This window comes from Stereum hirsutum (genome assembly GCF_000264905.1).
Source record: "Stereum hirsutum FP-91666 SS1 unplaced genomic scaffold STEHIscaffold_2, whole genome shotgun sequence".
NCBI lineage: Eukaryota > Fungi > Basidiomycota > Agaricomycetes > Russulales > Stereaceae > Stereum > Stereum hirsutum.
This window is the reverse complement of record NW_006763132.1, coordinates 1,313,955-1,330,105: the sequence shown is the minus strand read 5'-3', so window position 1 is coordinate 1,330,105 and position 16,151 is coordinate 1,313,955. Positions and strand designations below refer to the sequence as shown.

Here is a 16,151-nt window from a genome sequence, read left to right as displayed (position 1 = left end):
CCTAAAAGATTTGTACTTTTGTAAGATGTGCGCGCAGGATGGTTTTCGAGTAGGACCTGTCCTAGAGAACTTGATATTTTCAGAGATTGGAGCGGTGAGAGCGTTTCGACGCGATCTACCGAACGGAGTTTGAATTTTCACTGGCTCGTTCTGGATGCTATGGCCTCGAAAAACATTGAGAAACCTAGTGAATATTCACCCCGGCTTCACTTTTTCCATTAAATTGTGAGCATACTCTATAGCACATGAATGAGCAGCTGATTCACATAAGATGAGCCGCAGACCTTATTCCACGGTCAACCGAATAAATCTCATAGGAATTCATACATGGGGCCATATGCAGAATACTTAGTAGTGGCGGTGGCCACATGATGGCAGTTGACCGTAACCATATGAGTTCAGATATGCAAAGACATATTCTCCGCCTGTAATATAAGTCTCATGTGGGCCATCGCACGAGAGACACGCGTGACTCTACCAGCTACGCCAGAGGATGCGCGGCGGGAAGAGAAGAAAGGGCTACGATTGGCCTGACTACTTTTTCAGAAGAGCACTTTCCGGGGTCTGAGCACCGCTTCGGGTCGGCGCGCGCGGCACCCGTTCATTTAACGAGCTGTCCAGTCCCGGTTACCATACATTTCCGGTGAGTTTGACAGTTGGTGTTCGCCCTCGAATTGTTCTGGGGGTTATGTAAGTACTATAATTTGCTCGTCTATGAGAACAACATCACGAGAAGGGCCCTCATGCTCAGAATCTTACACGCGTTATGCCTATGTATACTACTTATTAAATAGTTCTCTGCCTGAATTAGGGTCGTTGCCCACGCATCCTTTCCATTTAGTTCTCACGCTGGGACCGGTCTGAGGGAACAGAGTTTGAGTGGAAAGCGGCGTGGCGAAGCTAGCAGTAGCGAAGTATGAAATGTGATCATGAGCGTCTAGACGTCGCCACACAAGTCAAGTAGTCAGCTGGGTGCCACAAACAACTAAAAATAGCTCATGCACTCACGCTGGGGATGGACCCATTTCTGTCTACTTACTCTTCAGTCGCTTTCACCCGGACCAGTCGATAATTTGTTCTGCAACGACGGCAGTCCTCTTACTCTCCCTCGATACCTATAATTTGCCATCCTGCCGCGCTCAAAGTCCTCGCCTTCCCCTCCACCGTCCAAGCAGGATTCTGCTCATGGTGACCCATCACGAAGGGGGCTCGCCAATGGACGGTCCCATCGTCGTAGGTTTAGTTCGCACATACCCATAACACCAATAGAGACGTCTGCGAACCCTGGGTGGAGTACGAGCTACCAGGCAGGGTCATCCAGGTATGTCCTTTGCTCATGCCACTTTCCTTCGAAACAGCTTCTTCATGATGTGTTCGGTCAACTTCAGCTCAGCTTCAGCGCCAAGTTCGGACGACGACGATAGTGACAACCAAGGGAATGCAGACCAACAAAATGCCTTGCCAGACTCCACAATGCGTTCTCGGGATATGCTCACCAAGACGACGTCGGTCGCTCGTCGGCCACCAAGTCCCGTCCAAGTTCCATCCAGCTCGGAGGGATCTACCAGGGATGGCAGGCTATCTTCTCGGCGACGCTCTTTCACTCGCTCCCGCTCTCCCGCCCCCGTTACGATAAATGACTACGGACTTCCCCCTCGGACGCCCTCCCCCTCGTCTTTCTTCCGAACGAAACCGGCGACGGCCCCTTCTCGCTATCATGTTTTACCAGGACAGCTCTCCCTGAGCCTTCGCCTTACACCCTTTCCAGTCACGGCAAAATTCTCCATAGATACCAAGTACGCAGCTGAATCGTGCTTATTGCTCGGTGCCCTCGTATACGCAGCCGCAAAAATATCCATCTTCGGCTCTCCCGGGTCGCCTGACGAATGGTTGTCGATAGGTGGCGCATCCATGTTCATCTTTCACGGATAACATTCTGACCGGTATGTTTTGTGTAGAACTCATCCTAATTATTATCGCATCATTTATCTATATACTACTTTCCCACCTATCCTTCCCGTCCAACTCATCACACGGAACGAAACCTGCACTGACAAAGCAACTGCCGCATCGCTCTTCTTCACCACGCTTCTTCGAAAATAAGGACCCAAAGCGACCCTCGTCCCATCCCGTCGTGACTAGCATGGAGAATTTTGGATTCGTATGGATGACCGTGCCCAAAAATTACAGGTTCGTGGTCTAGTGCCGTAAGATGTGGTTCACCATTCTCAGCTTCCCGTAGGAACTCGTCGGATGACGGCATACTGTCCGGGCTCCTCCTTGGCCCGCTCGTCTCATCGGGGCTTCTGTATATCGCCCTCAATACTTACTCCAAGTCACCGAATGCCGACATCCTCAATGCGTCCTGGTACATCGAACCTCCTTTGTCCTTGCCAAATTTTGGTAACCCGTACACGCCTCTCGAAGCCTTGATTCTATCGCGTCGGGGCGCTGTCGACCTCGCGACGTTGTGCTCCGTCATATTGCTCACCCACGTTTGCGCGTCCAAGTGGTTTGAGAGCCGGTGTCGACGCCGAGAGTCCACCGCAGAAGGAGAGAGGGCTTCGGTTCCGAGGAGTGAGGCTCGCAAATTCCGGCTTTACGTCTTTATGACGTCGATTGTTTGCTGCAGTCTACTCGTTCAACGAGCGGTATTCCAGCAGGCTCAGATTGGCATCTGGCAAAGTATGTGTATACTTGTTTATATCGTGCGGTGCTTTGTGTTGATGATTGTTCGGTCCTGGCAGACATGTCCTACTGGGACATTGCTTCGAGCTCTGTGTTTTACCAGATGACGTTGTACATTGCCATTCGACTCGCACATAGAGGCTTCACCCTCGGAGAGCTGGGCATAGTCGCTTTCGGTGCGACTGCGCTGTTTATGGAACTTGTCAGCCTGACCGTAGCAAGGGTAAGATGGTCACATGTGTTTTTCTTTGAAGCACGTAGACTTACTTGAGAGACTTGTTCCAAGATATGGCCCGTCACCACTCCCTACCTCCGAACATACCGACTTCCGACGCCTCTACTACTATATCAGATCGCATTAATCCCCGGTTCACTCTTGACCGGATTTCTGCTTTCACCCCTCCTCGTCCTCTCCCGCCAAATCGCCCAACGTCCCGTACGGAGACTCAAGTTCCCGAAAGAAAAACAAGCTCACCGACGATTGTTGGCCGCCGGGTTCTATTCCGGCGCCGTACTTATCATAGGGGGCCTTATCGGGATGTGGACGCGTTGGTGTCTACGCAGTAGGGACCCATGGTTATGGGTGGTATACTGGCTCTTCGAAGGGAGGACGAAATGGACGCGACCGGCGTTGCTTGCGTATTGGGCCACCCTGGCGAGCTTGAGCGTGGCAGGATGGAATCGTCAGCTCGCGCGGTCGCGTCGCTATCGCCCGAAACCCGCCACGACGAGCGACGCGCTGCTCTCGACTCAGCCCGCAGACGGAGCAAGCACCGCGACGAGCGAGACCAGCACAACACCAACGCCCCTGTCGAGCACATCGCCCATGAACCTCAACTTCGCCTCGGTGACGATGCCCCACCTGCCTAATTTTCCCAACGGTGCGAACCTGGGAGCAGCGTTAGACGCAGCAGACAAACGTGTGCCCACTTTGGGTCTGAATGCCCGCCGAAAGTTCTTCCATGCGTTGGCGGTGGTGATGTTCCTTCCAGGTGTGGCCGCCGATCCTGCCTTTGCGCATCTCTCGTTCAGCGCGGCGTTCGCGTTGTTCACGTTCGCGGAATACGTGCGATACTTCGCGCTGTATCCGTTCGGGGCCTCCGTCCATCTGTTCATGAACGAGTTCCTGGACCACAAGGACAGCGGGACGGCGATCCTGAGTCATTTCTACTTGCTCACGGGCTGTGCGGGCTCGGTGTGGTTTGAGGGGTGAGTACTCTTTGTATGTCCGTGTCCGCGTGACGGTGGAGCGGGTCGACTGACGAGCGATTGGAACGGTTCTTGGCGTGTCTAGACCGACGAGACTTCTTTATTACACGGGGATACTCGCCGTTGGGGTTGGTGACGCAGTGGTGAGTGAGAGAATGTGGCAGTCAGTCTGTAGCGAAGGCATAAGGTTGACGTCTGTATCCACTTGTCCAGGCCTCTGTCGTGGGCAAAAAGCTCGGGAAACACCGGTGGTCGCCGACGACGTCGAAGACGGTCGAGGGGAGCGCTGCGTTTACGCTTTCGGTGGTGGGGTTCGCATGGATGCTGCGGGTGTTAGGATTGACGGAGGACTTCTCGGTGCGTACGAACGGAATGAGTGTGTAATCGAACGAGACTGAACGTTGTGTGTAGGTTGTGCGATACGGAATGATGGTGGGATTATCGTCTGTGCTGGAGGCGTTGTCGGTACAGAACGACAATTTGACGCTTCCGGTGTACATGTGGAGTCTACTTGCGCTAGGGGACGTGTAGAAAGGGACATGATTAACTTTAATGAATGTGATATATTACATAAGCATGCGAACGCCGGACGAGTGGCGGGGAAGTGACGTCAGGAGGAGCAAGAGAGCTGAAAGATTTGCAGAGTCGAGCAACGCCTTGGTTTGCTGCTGCTCATGCCGTCCAAGCAATAGCCGCCTCTCGATGCGCACCGACCCGGACGACGCACTCGACCCGTCCGTGAGCACGACCGACGTCCAGCAGCATGCCGCCGTCGTCGCGCCCATTCCGCCCGCAAGGCGCCCCGTCCGAAGGAACGTCCGCCCGAGCACCGCAGAGCCGTCCAGAGAGTCGTACATCCTGCCCTCCAACCCAGACGAGGTAGCCATCGCTGCCGCGACCACCGACGCCCAGTCCGACCCCCGTTCGCCAGCCCCCATCGTCGCCTCTGCGCAGGCCCCCTCAGATTGGTCACTTCCTCCAAAAAACACTGAGAGTATTGGTGCGGACTATGACTGGGCGACGTTCGTCAACGCGTATGCTCTTGGGCTCTGGGACGCTCACAAGACACCGACCCAACCGAGATTTATCTTCGAGCAGCCGCCGCCCCCACAACTGACCGTGACCGAGGCCTCACCGATCGGCCGGGACGATGTTCGGGATCTGCATCTGTCGATACCCACCTCTTCGTCCGATCCCGTACACTTGCACCAGTCTCCAAAGTCTATCTCTCCCACCGTCGACGACTCTATCAGGTCACGCCAATCTGCCCCTCCAGACCCATATCCCCCTCCGCCCATAGCTCCCTCAATCACCAGAACCCCTTCCCGCCGTGTCTCAGGCCCAGCTCCTCCACATCGTCTTCGAAACTCTTTCGCCGACATCCGCTCCTCGTTTACCACTCCCGGCGCCACATTATCTTTGGGAACTCTACCACCCGTATCTCATCCAGATGTCACCACCACCGCCGCTGCTATGCGCTGGGCAGCTGCCGGCGTCAGCCTCGCTCCTCTCGCACTCCCCTCTCCAGAGCATGAACTCACCGATCCGATGCGTAATGCTCGAGCGGTCATCCCGGACTCTCTCGCCCCAGAACTCGTCTCTCAGATCCCTCCATCTCCGTCGCGCGGAACTCGAACTCGGGGAAGCAGCTTCTGGGAGCTCTCTCAACCTGTAGCAGATACCCCGTCTTTGCCACCCATCCAAGGCAGCCCGGCGACCACTCCACCCTTCGCCAACCCCCCATCGGACATCTCCACCACGGCTGCCACATCCAACGTCACATCTCCCACTCACCCGTCTTTTCTATCGCTGCCTCCAGCCAGTCTACCTCCTGCAACGGCCCCAGCCCAAGCCTCATATTCGGCGGACATCGATGGAGATTATTTCGGTTCAGCAGAAGCTCCCTCTGCACATTCCAGCTCCGAGAAGCTCTCCAATATTTCCGAGCTCCCCAATCCGGTCCTTCACCGGAGCGACACAGGCTCGTCATTTGACACCCACACGGATGTCCAGTCCGTCCCTGCCCTTTCCCGGCGCGTCATCCTAACGCGACAGTTCTCAGCCCCGCTTCCCAGTCTCCAGACATTCGAGCATCGTCTCGAAGCTCATCGGACGAGCTCTGACGCTACCGCGATGATGAGGGCCAGTAGGGCGATCAGGGAGGAATCGATGTTCCTCGAGTTGGGATACGTACCCGCTCCCTATCCACCCGATGAGCTCGAAAGGCGGCGCGCTTTGAACCAGTTCAACATACGCAACTCGGGCTCCGATATGAACTTCGATCGCATCGAGCATCTGACGAAGCTCGTGTTCAACACGAAGGTCGTCTTGATCAGTCTCATCGACAGCAACGAGCAGTGAGCATCCCTTTCCCGCTCCTCGTCCTGTGGCCCGTTCATGGCGTCATTGTTGATGTCCCGTATAGATGGTTCAAGTCTGAATGTAAGTCAATAGTGACTCTTTTCTTTTGCCTTGGGTGGGTGTCAATGTGGCTTTTGTCGGTGAACCTTTCCAGCGGGATTGGGAGTCTCTACGTTCCCGCGAGCTGGGTCGATATGTGCGCACGCGATTCTTCAACGGTGCGTCTGTCACGTCCTATGCTTTATGAGCGAGAGGATAAATTCGAATCTGACCCTACTCGCAGAGGGGATGAGCCAATGGTCGTGCTTGACACCGCCGAGGACTGGCGTTTCGCGAAGAATGTGCGTCATTTGATGTTTTCTTTTCCAACACGCCTTCGACTCACCTATCCTGTTGGGTGTGCTTCTCAGCCTCTAGTCGTCGGTCCTCCACATGCGCGGTTCTACGCTGGTGCTCCGCTACGGACAGCAGAAGGGTACAATATCGGTGCTCTCGCGATTATGGATGATATTCCAAGACAAGAGTTCAGTCCTCGGCAACGACATACCCTGAAAGAATTTGCTGTGAGTGCTATCGCTCGCCTTTTGGTCTTATCAGCGCCTCACCGTTTTTTCCAGGCCATAGCGATGCGAGAGATGGAATTGTGGCGAGACAAGGTGCGCGGCCTTATTTTCGCATTCTTTCTCCGTCAGATTTCTTAACATTCCAAAAGATTCAATTGCATATCCGCGATCGGATACAAACCTCTGTACGTCCGCCATATCTTGCTTTCCCTTCAATTCCGACCCACTGATGTGCTATGTATATAGATGGAGCAATTCACTCGCGAGTGCTTGGAAATTGACTCGGAAACCACTAGTGACGCCCACCGTCGTCCACCAGACTCGTCATACTCGATGGATAAGGTGTACCAGCGTGCTGCAAAGCTTGTGAAGAGGACACTTGACGTCGAGGGTGCTATCGTCATGGACGTGTCTCACGGAGATGTCCTCGAGACGATGAGCGCAGAGGGCACGGTCTCAATCATCGTCCACAGCGCTGACGTTTCGCAGGAAAAGAAGAGCCACCTTTTAACGGGCGAGGAGTATGCGAGGATGTATGAAATGTTCATGAAGTGTCCCGATGGCAAGATCTCGGAGGGCCTTGTCCCTGGACCTTTGCGACCGTTTATTCCTACTGGCATACAATATGCGCTTAGTGAGTCCTTCCTTCTTCTCAGTGTCAAGCTCGCTCCTGACACACCGCCAATCAATAGGCGTGCCGATCTTCAATGTGGACAAGCGTCCTTTCGCCATGCTTTGTGCATATAATTCCCTGGAGCACGGGAAACGTTTCGTTCGTCTCCATTTCCGTTCGCACTCATCTAAGTCTTTCGAGCTTAATATTTGCTGCAGCTTGAAGGCCACGAACTCTCTTACCTCCGAGCGATAGGTATGCCACATTGCTTGTTTCACCTATTTTGTACTGACCGTTTCGATGCTAAACAGGTGTCATCATCCTTTCTGCCGTGCTCAAGCGACGAATGACGTTGGCCGATAAAGCAAAGAGTCTCTTCATTTCCAAGTACGTCCAACTTTCAATCCATTTTGCTGTATCTGTAGACTGACATACCGTCGCAGTATATCCCACGAACTTCGAACTCCTCTGCACGGAATTTTAGCAGCCGCTGAACTTCTCGCCGATACCTCACTCAACCACGGCCAGCAGTCCTTCCTTCAAACGGTCCAAGCGTGCGGAACGTCTTTGGTGGAGACCGTCAATCACGTCCTAGATTTCACGAAATTGAGCGGCAACTCACAGTCGGGTGGTGTCGAGCATGTCATTCGTCCGAGCAAGTAAGCGACTTAAATGTGTCTCTCCTCAAACTGTCGTAGGATCCTGATCCACCACAGGGTTGATCTCATGCAGCTGATTGAAGAGGCCGTGGAGGGTTGTTGGATCGGGCACCGCGCTCGGATGTCTGCTCTCAACGATTCCGAGATTGGCAGCCTGTATTCACCACCCAAGCAAGATCGCGTTGGTACCAAAACCCCCTCGAAACATGTGGAGATCGTTGTCGATATCGGTGAGCGAGACGAGGTACGTCGCTTCCTGGCTCGGTGCCCGGCCTGGCTGACTTAGATGGTTGGTAGGGATGGTTGGTCCGATGCGAAAAGGGCGGTATTAGGAGGGTTCTTATGAACGTTTTTGGAAACAGTTTGAAGTTCACATCGGTCTGCATTAATATCATCAATGCACGCTGGCCCCCATCTCACCTATCCCTTTCCTGCAGGATGGATACGTCCATGTAATATTAAGGCAGCTTCCTCCTTTACCAGGCCAACCGCCTGACAAGCTGAAGGTTGAGCTAACTGTTGCCGATACAGGGAAGGTATGGCAGCCATCTCTTCTGCATAAGTAACTCCATTTACTCTAGATTGCAGGGAATCAGCCAGGGCTTCCTCAAGGTGAGCAAGTGTTGTTATGTTCGCGTGTAGCGTGTGTTCCTACTAAACGATCTATTAGAACCAATTATTCCACCCGTTCTCGCAAGAAAATCCTATGCAAACCGGTACAGGCCTCGGTCTCGCTATTGTCAACAGCATCGTGAACTCCAAGGGCGTCGACGGCAAGGTCGAGGTGTGGAGCGCGGAGAACGTCGGGACCGATATCAAGGTGACGATCACGACAGAGATCCCGGATGACGAGGAACGTGCAACTTCAGTGACAGAGCAGTTACAGACTGACGGCGCCGCCACAGTGTCGCTCTTAGGCTTCGACAGCCCTCATCGCGGCGTTCAGCTCCTTCGCCGGGTCGTCACTCATTATCTTACCTCTTGGTGGGGCCTCCCAGTGGTCCCCCCAGACACACACGGCCACATCTACATCGTCAACGAGGATATCACGCCTTTAATTACCGCGGTTGAGGCGAAGGACGCGCGCTGGCCATTCATCGTCCTTACAGCCGCGCGCGGGGATACCCGCTTGATGGCCACAGTTAACGAGTACGAGCGAATTGGTGGATTCTGTCGTGTGCTCTATAAGCCCGGAGGCCCGTCCCGCCTGCGCAGCGCACTCAATCTTTGCTTGCACGCACTCAAAATCACTATGCAGGCATTAACCGCCGAAAGAGAGGAAATGGTGTTGAACGCAGCCGTCCAGGGACTCGCATCACCACCCCTTGCAGTATCCGACACGCATCTGTCGCCTGCGCCTACATCTGCGCCTGGAGGTGTCTTTCGTCGCAATTCGGAGGAAAGCCGGGCTCATTTATTGGGCAGCCGACCGTCTATGGGACGCCGCTCGATCACTGTGCATCCTGTGACAACCTGGAGCCAAATGACGCCTCACGAGGAGGAGCACATAACGCCGCCAACCAGTCCTCGTCCTCGGTCATTGAGTCTTGTCCAAGATGAGCCTAGTCCAACGATTGCTGTTGGGACTGGCGCATCTCTGTTGAAGTCCTCTGTTGGGTCCCTGGAACCAGTGTCGGGCGTTCGAGTATTGATCGTCGAGGATAATAGCATCTTGCGCAACCTTCTGTAAGTTCGCCCTTTCCTGGGAAGCACTTTCGGCGGATTTTCTGACATGTTTGATCCTCTGTAGGGCAAGGTGGCTGTCCAGCAAAGTACGTCCGAGCATCCAGCAGAATCGCTGTGCTTGAGTCTGATATCGTTTCGTTTGAAGGGCTACGAATTCCGGGATGCTATAGACGGACGAGAGGGTGTCCGCGTCTTCGAGTCCGATGGACAGTTTGAGTACGTTTCTTATAGGTTTTAGCTCCGTCGGTCTATACTCAGCATCGTTCGTTTTCAGTGTCGTTCTCCTTGACCTTTCGATGCCCGTCCTTGATGGTATGTCCTTTTTTCCCACCCCTATGCTTTCTATTGACCACCCCGTCAGGTATTGGTGCCACTTCTGAGATACGAGCGATCGAAGCTTCACGACCAAATCATCGTCCCGCACGAATCCTAGCTCTCACCGGTATGTCATCACTAGACGATAAGCGACGCGCTTTTGAAGCTGGTGTAGACGGCTAGTACGTGCACTCTTTTTCTTTTTCTGTTACCATACCATCGACATACTAAAGCCCTGGGTCGTCAGTCTCGTCAAGCCAGTGGCATTCAAGACTCTTTCGGAGATGTTCCAACAATTGGGCGTCAAATGATTCGGATCTCTGCTAACGTTTTGTCGTTCCATCGCCAGAACATTACTACCGACATCGTATCTCTTTTACGACCCTCATTCTTAAGCATTCTCCGCATTATATTCTTTACCTCCATGGGATCGATGCCTGCATTGCCTCCCTATCTTTTCGGACGCTGAGCGCTATTTATTGTGCTGAATTCGCTCCCCATCTTGCTTGTTTCATGATTCTTTTCTTTTATCTTATCGTCTCCTTTCTTCACTCATCTCAGCATCCCGTCACTGTAGCATCTGATCTCTTTTTTACCTGTGTGTTTGCCCATCTCCATTGCCAGCCTTGAATTATCGTCCGGTTCAGCCGTTGTAGTCTTTAACCGCTTTGTTCAACCAGTTTCTTGTCATTTGTCTCTCGGGTTTGCGAGCATTCGAGGGAATGTGATCCCCATGTTCCGGGACTAGTTGTACTCAATCACCACATTGTTATGTTTCTCAATCGCAGCGTGTATCTCACTAAGCGATGTGTATTATTTGTTTTCATCATTCTCGTATCGGCATCGAGACGTGTCTCCTCGTCTCGAGTGCGTGGCCACGAGCGTGCTGCCTTCGCCACGGTGAGCGCGATTTACGCGAGGAAGCTGCGTGGATTGGGCGCTGATCAGCGAGTCATGACGTACGTCAGACCCGGAACCAAAATGAAAATAGAAATGATTACATAGGCTCAGGGTATTCAAACCCTGTCGACGTATTATTTCCGCCTCACCACCTCGTTCTTTCCCTCATGCCTTCTCGCGAAATCGTCAACATCCAAGTAAGCCTCGGTTCTGTTCTTGCTTTCTACTTGTTCTTATACATCTCTGTCATATTTCCAGGTCGGCCAGGTATGTTATGGTACCCCTTCGATGAAAACTCGCTCTTACCTCCTGTCGTAGGCCGGAAATCAATGTGGCGAGACGTTCTGGCAGATGCTCCTCGCCGAGCATGGCCTTGACAAGTCTGGAGTACGTCCTCTCAATCTATTCCAATGACTGTCTTCTTCATCTCCGTGTCGCACTCTTCAAGGCATACCGTGGCACAGATCCTTTACAGATTGAGCGCGTGAGTCTCTTCGTTGTTCGTCCTGTCCTGCATGTTTCAAAGAATATGATGGCAATCATAGGTCGGGACATACTTCTCCGAAGTTGAGGGTAACGATAAGGCCCTGCGATACGTCCCCAGGAGTGTCCAAGTCGACCTTGAAGCCGGTGTCTGCAACCGCGTGAGTCCTCTATAGCCATCGTCCTGTGGATCCGTAGGTTCTAGGGCTCAGGGATGATGGATCATTATCTTTTCAGATCAAATCTGGACCTATTGGTGGTTTGTTTAGACCGGATACCTACATCTACGGAGAGTCGGGTGCCGGAAATAACTGGGCAAAGGGCTGTGAGTGCTTCACCTAGTCTTTCAACGAGTGGCGATTACTGATTCGACTTGTACTAGACTATACTGAAGGTATGCGATTCGCTGAACGCGTCACAAGTCTATTCTCTCGAAGTCTGATTCCCTTCTTGGATAAGGTGCTGAGCTGGTAGATAGCATCACGGTGCGTCGCTTTTGGAACCTTTATTTTTGAATACCTCGAGCTCACCGGCGGACAGGAAAGCCTGAGAAAACAAACAGAGGCATGCGACTCGCTTCAGGGGTTTCAAATCATCCAGTCTTTGGGAGGCGGTTCAGGCGCTGGTCTCGGTTCCCTCCTTCTGTCTAAACTTCGGGAGGTACGTTTGGTGTTTGCATCATAGCCTGAATACGAGCCGACTCAAGGATTTACCCGATAGGAATATCCTGACAGGATGATGGCAACGTTTTCGATTCTTCCATCGCCGAAGGTCCGTAGTAAGTTTCTATGAAGAGAACTCGGTCTGAACTGATCTATCACATTCAGCTGTCCGAGACGGTTGTCGAGGTCTGTACACAACCCTTCCCCTCTGCTCCATGGGTTGTCACCTAAATCCCTTTTTTCTAGCCCTATAATGCCATGCTTTCAGTCCACCAGGTGCGCACGCCCCCTTTTGCTTACCTTCTCGTTCTCTGACAGCCTTCAATCTATAGTTGGTTGAGAACAGCGATCTTACCGTTTGTATCGACAACGAGGCCTTGTAAGCGCAAACGGCTTTTGTATCTCCTCGATAGACAATTAGCTGACAATCAACCCGCATCAGGTACGATATAACGACCCGGACCCTCAAGGTCAAGACTCCGTCCTTCAATGACCTGAACACTGTAGGCTTGATCCATGTCTTTCGCGTTTCCACTTTCATTGAGTACGAATCTGCACCCAATAGATCATTTCTCAAGTTATGTGTGGAGTATCGACGTCGCTTCGTTTCCCGGGACAACTCAATGGGTATGTTAATAATCTCTTGTCCCGACTGTTCTCGATGATGCTGATATCGGTTTAGCGACTTGCGCAAGCTTGGATTAAACCTTATTCCATTCCCTCGTGTGCGCACTTTCTGTTCGGCTTAGTCGTCTCCTCCGTATTCACTGATCCGTTTGTGCTCTCATCATCAGCTTCATTTCTTGATGCCGAGCTACGCCCCCTTCCATGACACAAAAGCTCAATCCTTCTATCGTGTCTCTGTTCCGGATCTCACGAGCGCGTCAGTCCCTTTCCCACTCCTTCAGGGCCCCTGTAGAAAACTCAATCACTTTATCACAGCGTGTTTGACCGCCGTAATCTTTTGGTTGGTTGCGATCCTCGTTACGGGTTCGTAATATTTATCCTTCCTCTGTAACCTCCATGATCACGTCCCTAATGTCCGTATGCGTCTGGCCAGACGCTACCTGACCGCAGCCACCATCTTCCGCGGCAAAATTTCCTCTCGTGAGGTCTGTCTCCTGCACTTTATCCTACGGTAGCATTGCTTGCTCACTCCACCGAATGACAGGCTGAAGTAAGTGCGATGTCCTAAGATCTTGACCTGTGCTAAACATTATTCATTACATATTTTACCCCTTCCGACTGCTTGCTGCCTATCCAGTATGCTGTCCATGACCTCCAGAGGAAAAATTCGAACCTCTTTGTTGAGTATGTATCTGGCTATGTATTTCTCCCTGCAGATACGACTGATCCGTCATTCACTTCTAGGTGGATTCCGGACAACGTCTCCGTCACGCTCTGCTCCGTGCCTCCCGTCGGTCAGAAGCAGTCGGCGTATGTTATTATATCACCTGTCTTGTCCACTGTCTCTGACAGTTGTGTTGGTAGCACTTGTCTGGCGAACTCGACGGCCATCCAAGAGGTTTTCAAACGCAATCTGTCACAGGTGGATCAACTGTGCCGTCCACGTCTATCATTTGCTAATCTCTCCATGTTTCCAGTTCTCGGTCATGTATAAGCGACGTGCCTTCTTGCATTGGTACACAGGCGAAGGCATGGACACCATGGAGTTCTCCGAAGCAGAGAGCAATACTCAGGATCTGATGTGGGCATTCCCCTTCTTTCTATCCACTGATTAAGATTTCTCATTATGATCTTCGTTCGCACAGTGCGGAATATCAACAGGTCAGTGTCGTCAGAGTTCTTTGCCACACAACATTCGCGCTGACTAGCTGCCATTATGCTGATATCGTACTGCCGCGCCACAGTATCAGGAAGCGACAAACGACGATGAGGATGTGGAGGCCGGGGACTATGAGGAGGAACCCTTAGCAGAGGAAGAAGAAGAGTAAAGGTTCGAAACTGCAGTTCCTGACTTTCGTTTCACACTTCCTCCTCTACTTTGATTGATGCGGTACGGGGACTTATCGAGCCATAATATCTTCTGCATTAATACTACGGAAACAGCACTATATCCACATCCGTCCGCAATGTTTGACACTCCACTGACAACTTTGATCGCACTGTTTACTACTCATATGTACACCGTTTCTTGTCTTATGCACTCTCTTTTTCGTCTCCGATCCACCTCCTCAGCTCTTCACATGTAGTCAAATGTTTGCCGACCCCGTCAACTGTGTATCATAACGTATTGTCCATACTCTTTTTGTATGACGACTCGCTTTTTTGTGTTATCATTGCCTTTGACTCGTGGCTTGAACGTGTCCGACTTCTTGAATGGCAGGGTTATATGTAGGTACGACGAGTCGCCTATTTGTGCAGTCGGATGACCTCGGAGAGTTACTACGAGACATCGTAGGTTCATTCATGACCTGAAGTCTGGTTGCAAGAGCCCGCACCTTTATCTCAACTAAACGCTCCGTCGAAAATTCAATCGCCTTTCCTCTCTATCCCAAGCAACAGAAACATTTCATCATCTCCGACCATCCCAGCCAAATCAGCCGCACTCGGTTTTCCCGCCCACACATCCGCACCGCCATCCAAGAGCACTTTCACTACCTCTTTTTCGAGCTTAAACACTGCAGCTCCGAGTGGAGTTTGATTGCGGTCGTTAACACGATTAGGATCTGCGCCTCGTGAAAGGAGAAGTCGGACGGTAGACGGGTGGCCGGAGTAAGAGGCGATCATAAGGAGCGTGTTGCCTATGGTAGTCGAATTTTGTGAGTCGTCATGGAAAACATGACGAATAGGGGAATATGCACCTTTTTCGTTCATGAGGTTGACAGGTAGGCCTGCGTCCAGAGTTTGCCGTAGTATGTCTTCTTCTCCATTTCGAGCTGCTTGGAATATAGTCTGAACGAGCTCGAATGCTTCAGGAGACAACTCGGGTTCTTGGGGCTGTAAAGATTGGACCGGACCGCGTGATGATGTTGTCTATAAGGTAGATGTCATTTAAGATCAAGTTGTCATTCAGACATTGGGGACTTTCACTGGACGAGAAATCTACCTGAATGATTGTTCCGCTAGTGGGATAAAGTCTATTGAGAACATTTTCAGCACGAGATGCTAATGAGGCTTCGCCCAGAGAAGTGAAATTCCACAGCAAGCAAGCCATAAGAACAGGGAGAAGAGCTAGGAAGAAGGCAGACTTCATCCATAGCGAGCCGCGATACGAGGCCATTGCACCGTCTTCGAAGGATCCTTACTGTTAGCAACAACGATGGTGAAAGTCAAGAAATGGAGCGCTGGCAAGGGCTTCGGCGTAGTCATGTGAACTTCCGTTAACGTCGGAGGGCTCGCATGTGAAGATGGACGACACGAGATACTGTGGCTACGACAGTTCAGCGATGCATCAACTGGAAAGCAGAAAGGCAGAAAGTACTATAGAATAACCACTCATTCATCTAAGATGACCGTAACTCTCAAGGATGGTGAGGTGGCGGGGGCCAAATACTCGGCGGCACTTATTCCTGTTCCGTTAGGACAGGTCTTGAGACCAGCTTTGTCACAGAGTCACGTCACGCCTCTTCGGTGGCGGTGGCGTCTTTTTACTGGGAGCGGTCGCTCGAGATTTTTGTTACGGTCACTCGTCCTCCATCACTCTCGGTTCCCGGTGTTTCCCGGTCCTTCCGTCTCGTTCCGGCGACCCTTACTTGTGTTGTGCCACTGCCAATGTCGTGCAGCGCTCAAATACTTATGCCTGACAAGTCCGAACAAACAAACGTGAGCTAATTACAGCCCACGCTCCTCCGCTTGTGTGAGGAATCTAATATCTCGAGCGACGGGCATGCCGTGCTCGTTCTTTCTCAATTCTTTCTTCGAACGCAGGTGAACCCATTATGAGCTTTGAATATTTGTGGCGTTTTCGCCACAGCAAGGGTTGCCTTACTTTTTTTTTCTAGAGAAGTTTATTACAAGAAAGACTGGTCAAAGAACCCACTTATAATTA

The 16,151-nt window shown here is 51.9% G+C and overlaps 3 protein-coding genes across 3 annotated transcripts; all 3 read left to right on the top strand.

The window, feature by feature from the left end:
* The first annotated feature begins 1,071 nt into the window (after positions 1 to 1,071).
* STEHIDRAFT_72672 (uncharacterized protein) lies at positions 1,072 to 4,467 on the top strand. Its single transcript, XM_007299378.1, has 9 exons — positions 1,072 to 1,321; positions 1,389 to 1,900; positions 1,959 to 2,190; positions 2,243 to 2,685; positions 2,748 to 2,911; positions 2,975 to 3,897; positions 3,983 to 4,040; positions 4,111 to 4,254; positions 4,309 to 4,467. The coding sequence occupies exons 2-9, from the start codon at positions 1,474 to 1,476 to the stop codon at positions 4,426 to 4,428; spliced, it is 2,511 nt and encodes an 836-aa protein (XP_007299440.1). The 5' UTR covers positions 1,072 to 1,321; positions 1,389 to 1,473; the 3' UTR covers positions 4,429 to 4,467.
* A 97-nt stretch (positions 4,468 to 4,564) lies between these two features.
* STEHIDRAFT_144448 (uncharacterized protein) lies at positions 4,565 to 10,856 on the top strand. The gene is made up of 22 exons (XM_007299749.1): positions 4,565 to 6,254; positions 6,323 to 6,339; positions 6,413 to 6,476; positions 6,542 to 6,599; positions 6,669 to 6,821; positions 6,876 to 6,914; positions 6,971 to 7,006; positions 7,068 to 7,455; positions 7,514 to 7,593; positions 7,653 to 7,689; positions 7,746 to 7,821; positions 7,878 to 8,093; positions 8,151 to 8,337; positions 8,391 to 8,471; positions 8,531 to 8,629; positions 8,682 to 8,705; positions 8,764 to 9,779; positions 9,844 to 9,865; positions 9,925 to 9,995; positions 10,054 to 10,091; positions 10,141 to 10,276; positions 10,342 to 10,856. The coding sequence occupies exons 1-22, from the start codon at positions 4,600 to 4,602 to the stop codon at positions 10,403 to 10,405; spliced, it is 4,557 nt and encodes a 1,518-aa protein (XP_007299811.1). The 5' UTR covers positions 4,565 to 4,599; the 3' UTR covers positions 10,406 to 10,856.
* Positions 10,857 to 11,136: 280 nt separating this feature from the next.
* On the top strand, positions 11,137 to 15,379 carry STEHIDRAFT_165413 (beta-tubulin 2). The gene is made up of 29 exons (XM_007299748.1): positions 11,137 to 11,191; positions 11,253 to 11,261; positions 11,313 to 11,381; positions 11,443 to 11,478; positions 11,540 to 11,638; positions 11,715 to 11,802; positions 11,860 to 11,871; positions 11,937 to 11,962; positions 12,018 to 12,137; positions 12,198 to 12,248; positions 12,305 to 12,325; positions 12,386 to 12,415; positions 12,472 to 12,518; positions 12,582 to 12,642; positions 12,705 to 12,766; positions 12,822 to 12,864; positions 12,934 to 13,022; positions 13,082 to 13,129; positions 13,200 to 13,251; positions 13,311 to 13,316; positions 13,404 to 13,450; positions 13,511 to 13,576; positions 13,631 to 13,688; positions 13,744 to 13,847; positions 13,912 to 13,927; positions 14,011 to 14,545; positions 14,602 to 14,904; positions 14,965 to 15,136; positions 15,210 to 15,379. Exons 1-26 carry the CDS (start codon positions 11,162 to 11,164, stop codon positions 14,092 to 14,094), a joined length of 1,374 nt encoding a protein of 457 aa, XP_007299810.1. The 5' UTR covers positions 11,137 to 11,161; the 3' UTR covers positions 14,095 to 14,545; positions 14,602 to 14,904; positions 14,965 to 15,136; positions 15,210 to 15,379.
* The last annotated feature ends 772 nt before the right edge of the window (positions 15,380 to 16,151 follow it).

Excerpts from the sequence above, each read along its gene's own strand:
- STEHIDRAFT_72672 (XM_007299378.1), top strand. The coding sequence starts at position 1,474 with ATGCGTTCTCGGGATATGCTCACCAAGACGACGTCGGTCGCTCGTCGG. Across the intron at positions 2,686-2,747 it reads TCAGATTGGCATCTGGCAAA|ACATGTCCTACTGGGACATT; the intron begins GTATGTGTATAC and ends CGGTCCTGGCAG. Across the intron at positions 3,898-3,982 it reads GGCTCGGTGTGGTTTGAGGG|ACCGACGAGACTTCTTTATT; the intron begins GTGAGTACTCTT and ends TGGCGTGTCTAG.
- STEHIDRAFT_144448 (XM_007299749.1), top strand. The coding sequence starts at position 4,600 with ATGCGCACCGACCCGGACGACGCACTCGACCCGTCCGTGAGCACGACC. Across the intron at positions 8,630-8,681 it reads CTGTTGCCGATACAGGGAAG|GGAATCAGCCAGGGCTTCCT; the intron begins GTATGGCAGCCA and ends TCTAGATTGCAG. Across the intron at positions 9,780-9,843 it reads AGCATCTTGCGCAACCTTCT|GGCAAGGTGGCTGTCCAGCA; the intron begins GTAAGTTCGCCC and ends GATCCTCTGTAG.
- STEHIDRAFT_165413 (XM_007299748.1), top strand. The coding sequence starts at position 11,162 with ATGCCTTCTCGCGAAATCGTCAACATCCAA. Across the intron at positions 11,963-12,017 it reads AGCTGGTAGATAGCATCACG|GAAAGCCTGAGAAAACAAAC; the intron begins GTGCGTCGCTTT and ends ACCGGCGGACAG. Across the intron at positions 12,865-12,933 it reads ACCTTATTCCATTCCCTCGT|CTTCATTTCTTGATGCCGAG; the intron begins GTGCGCACTTTC and ends TCTCATCATCAG.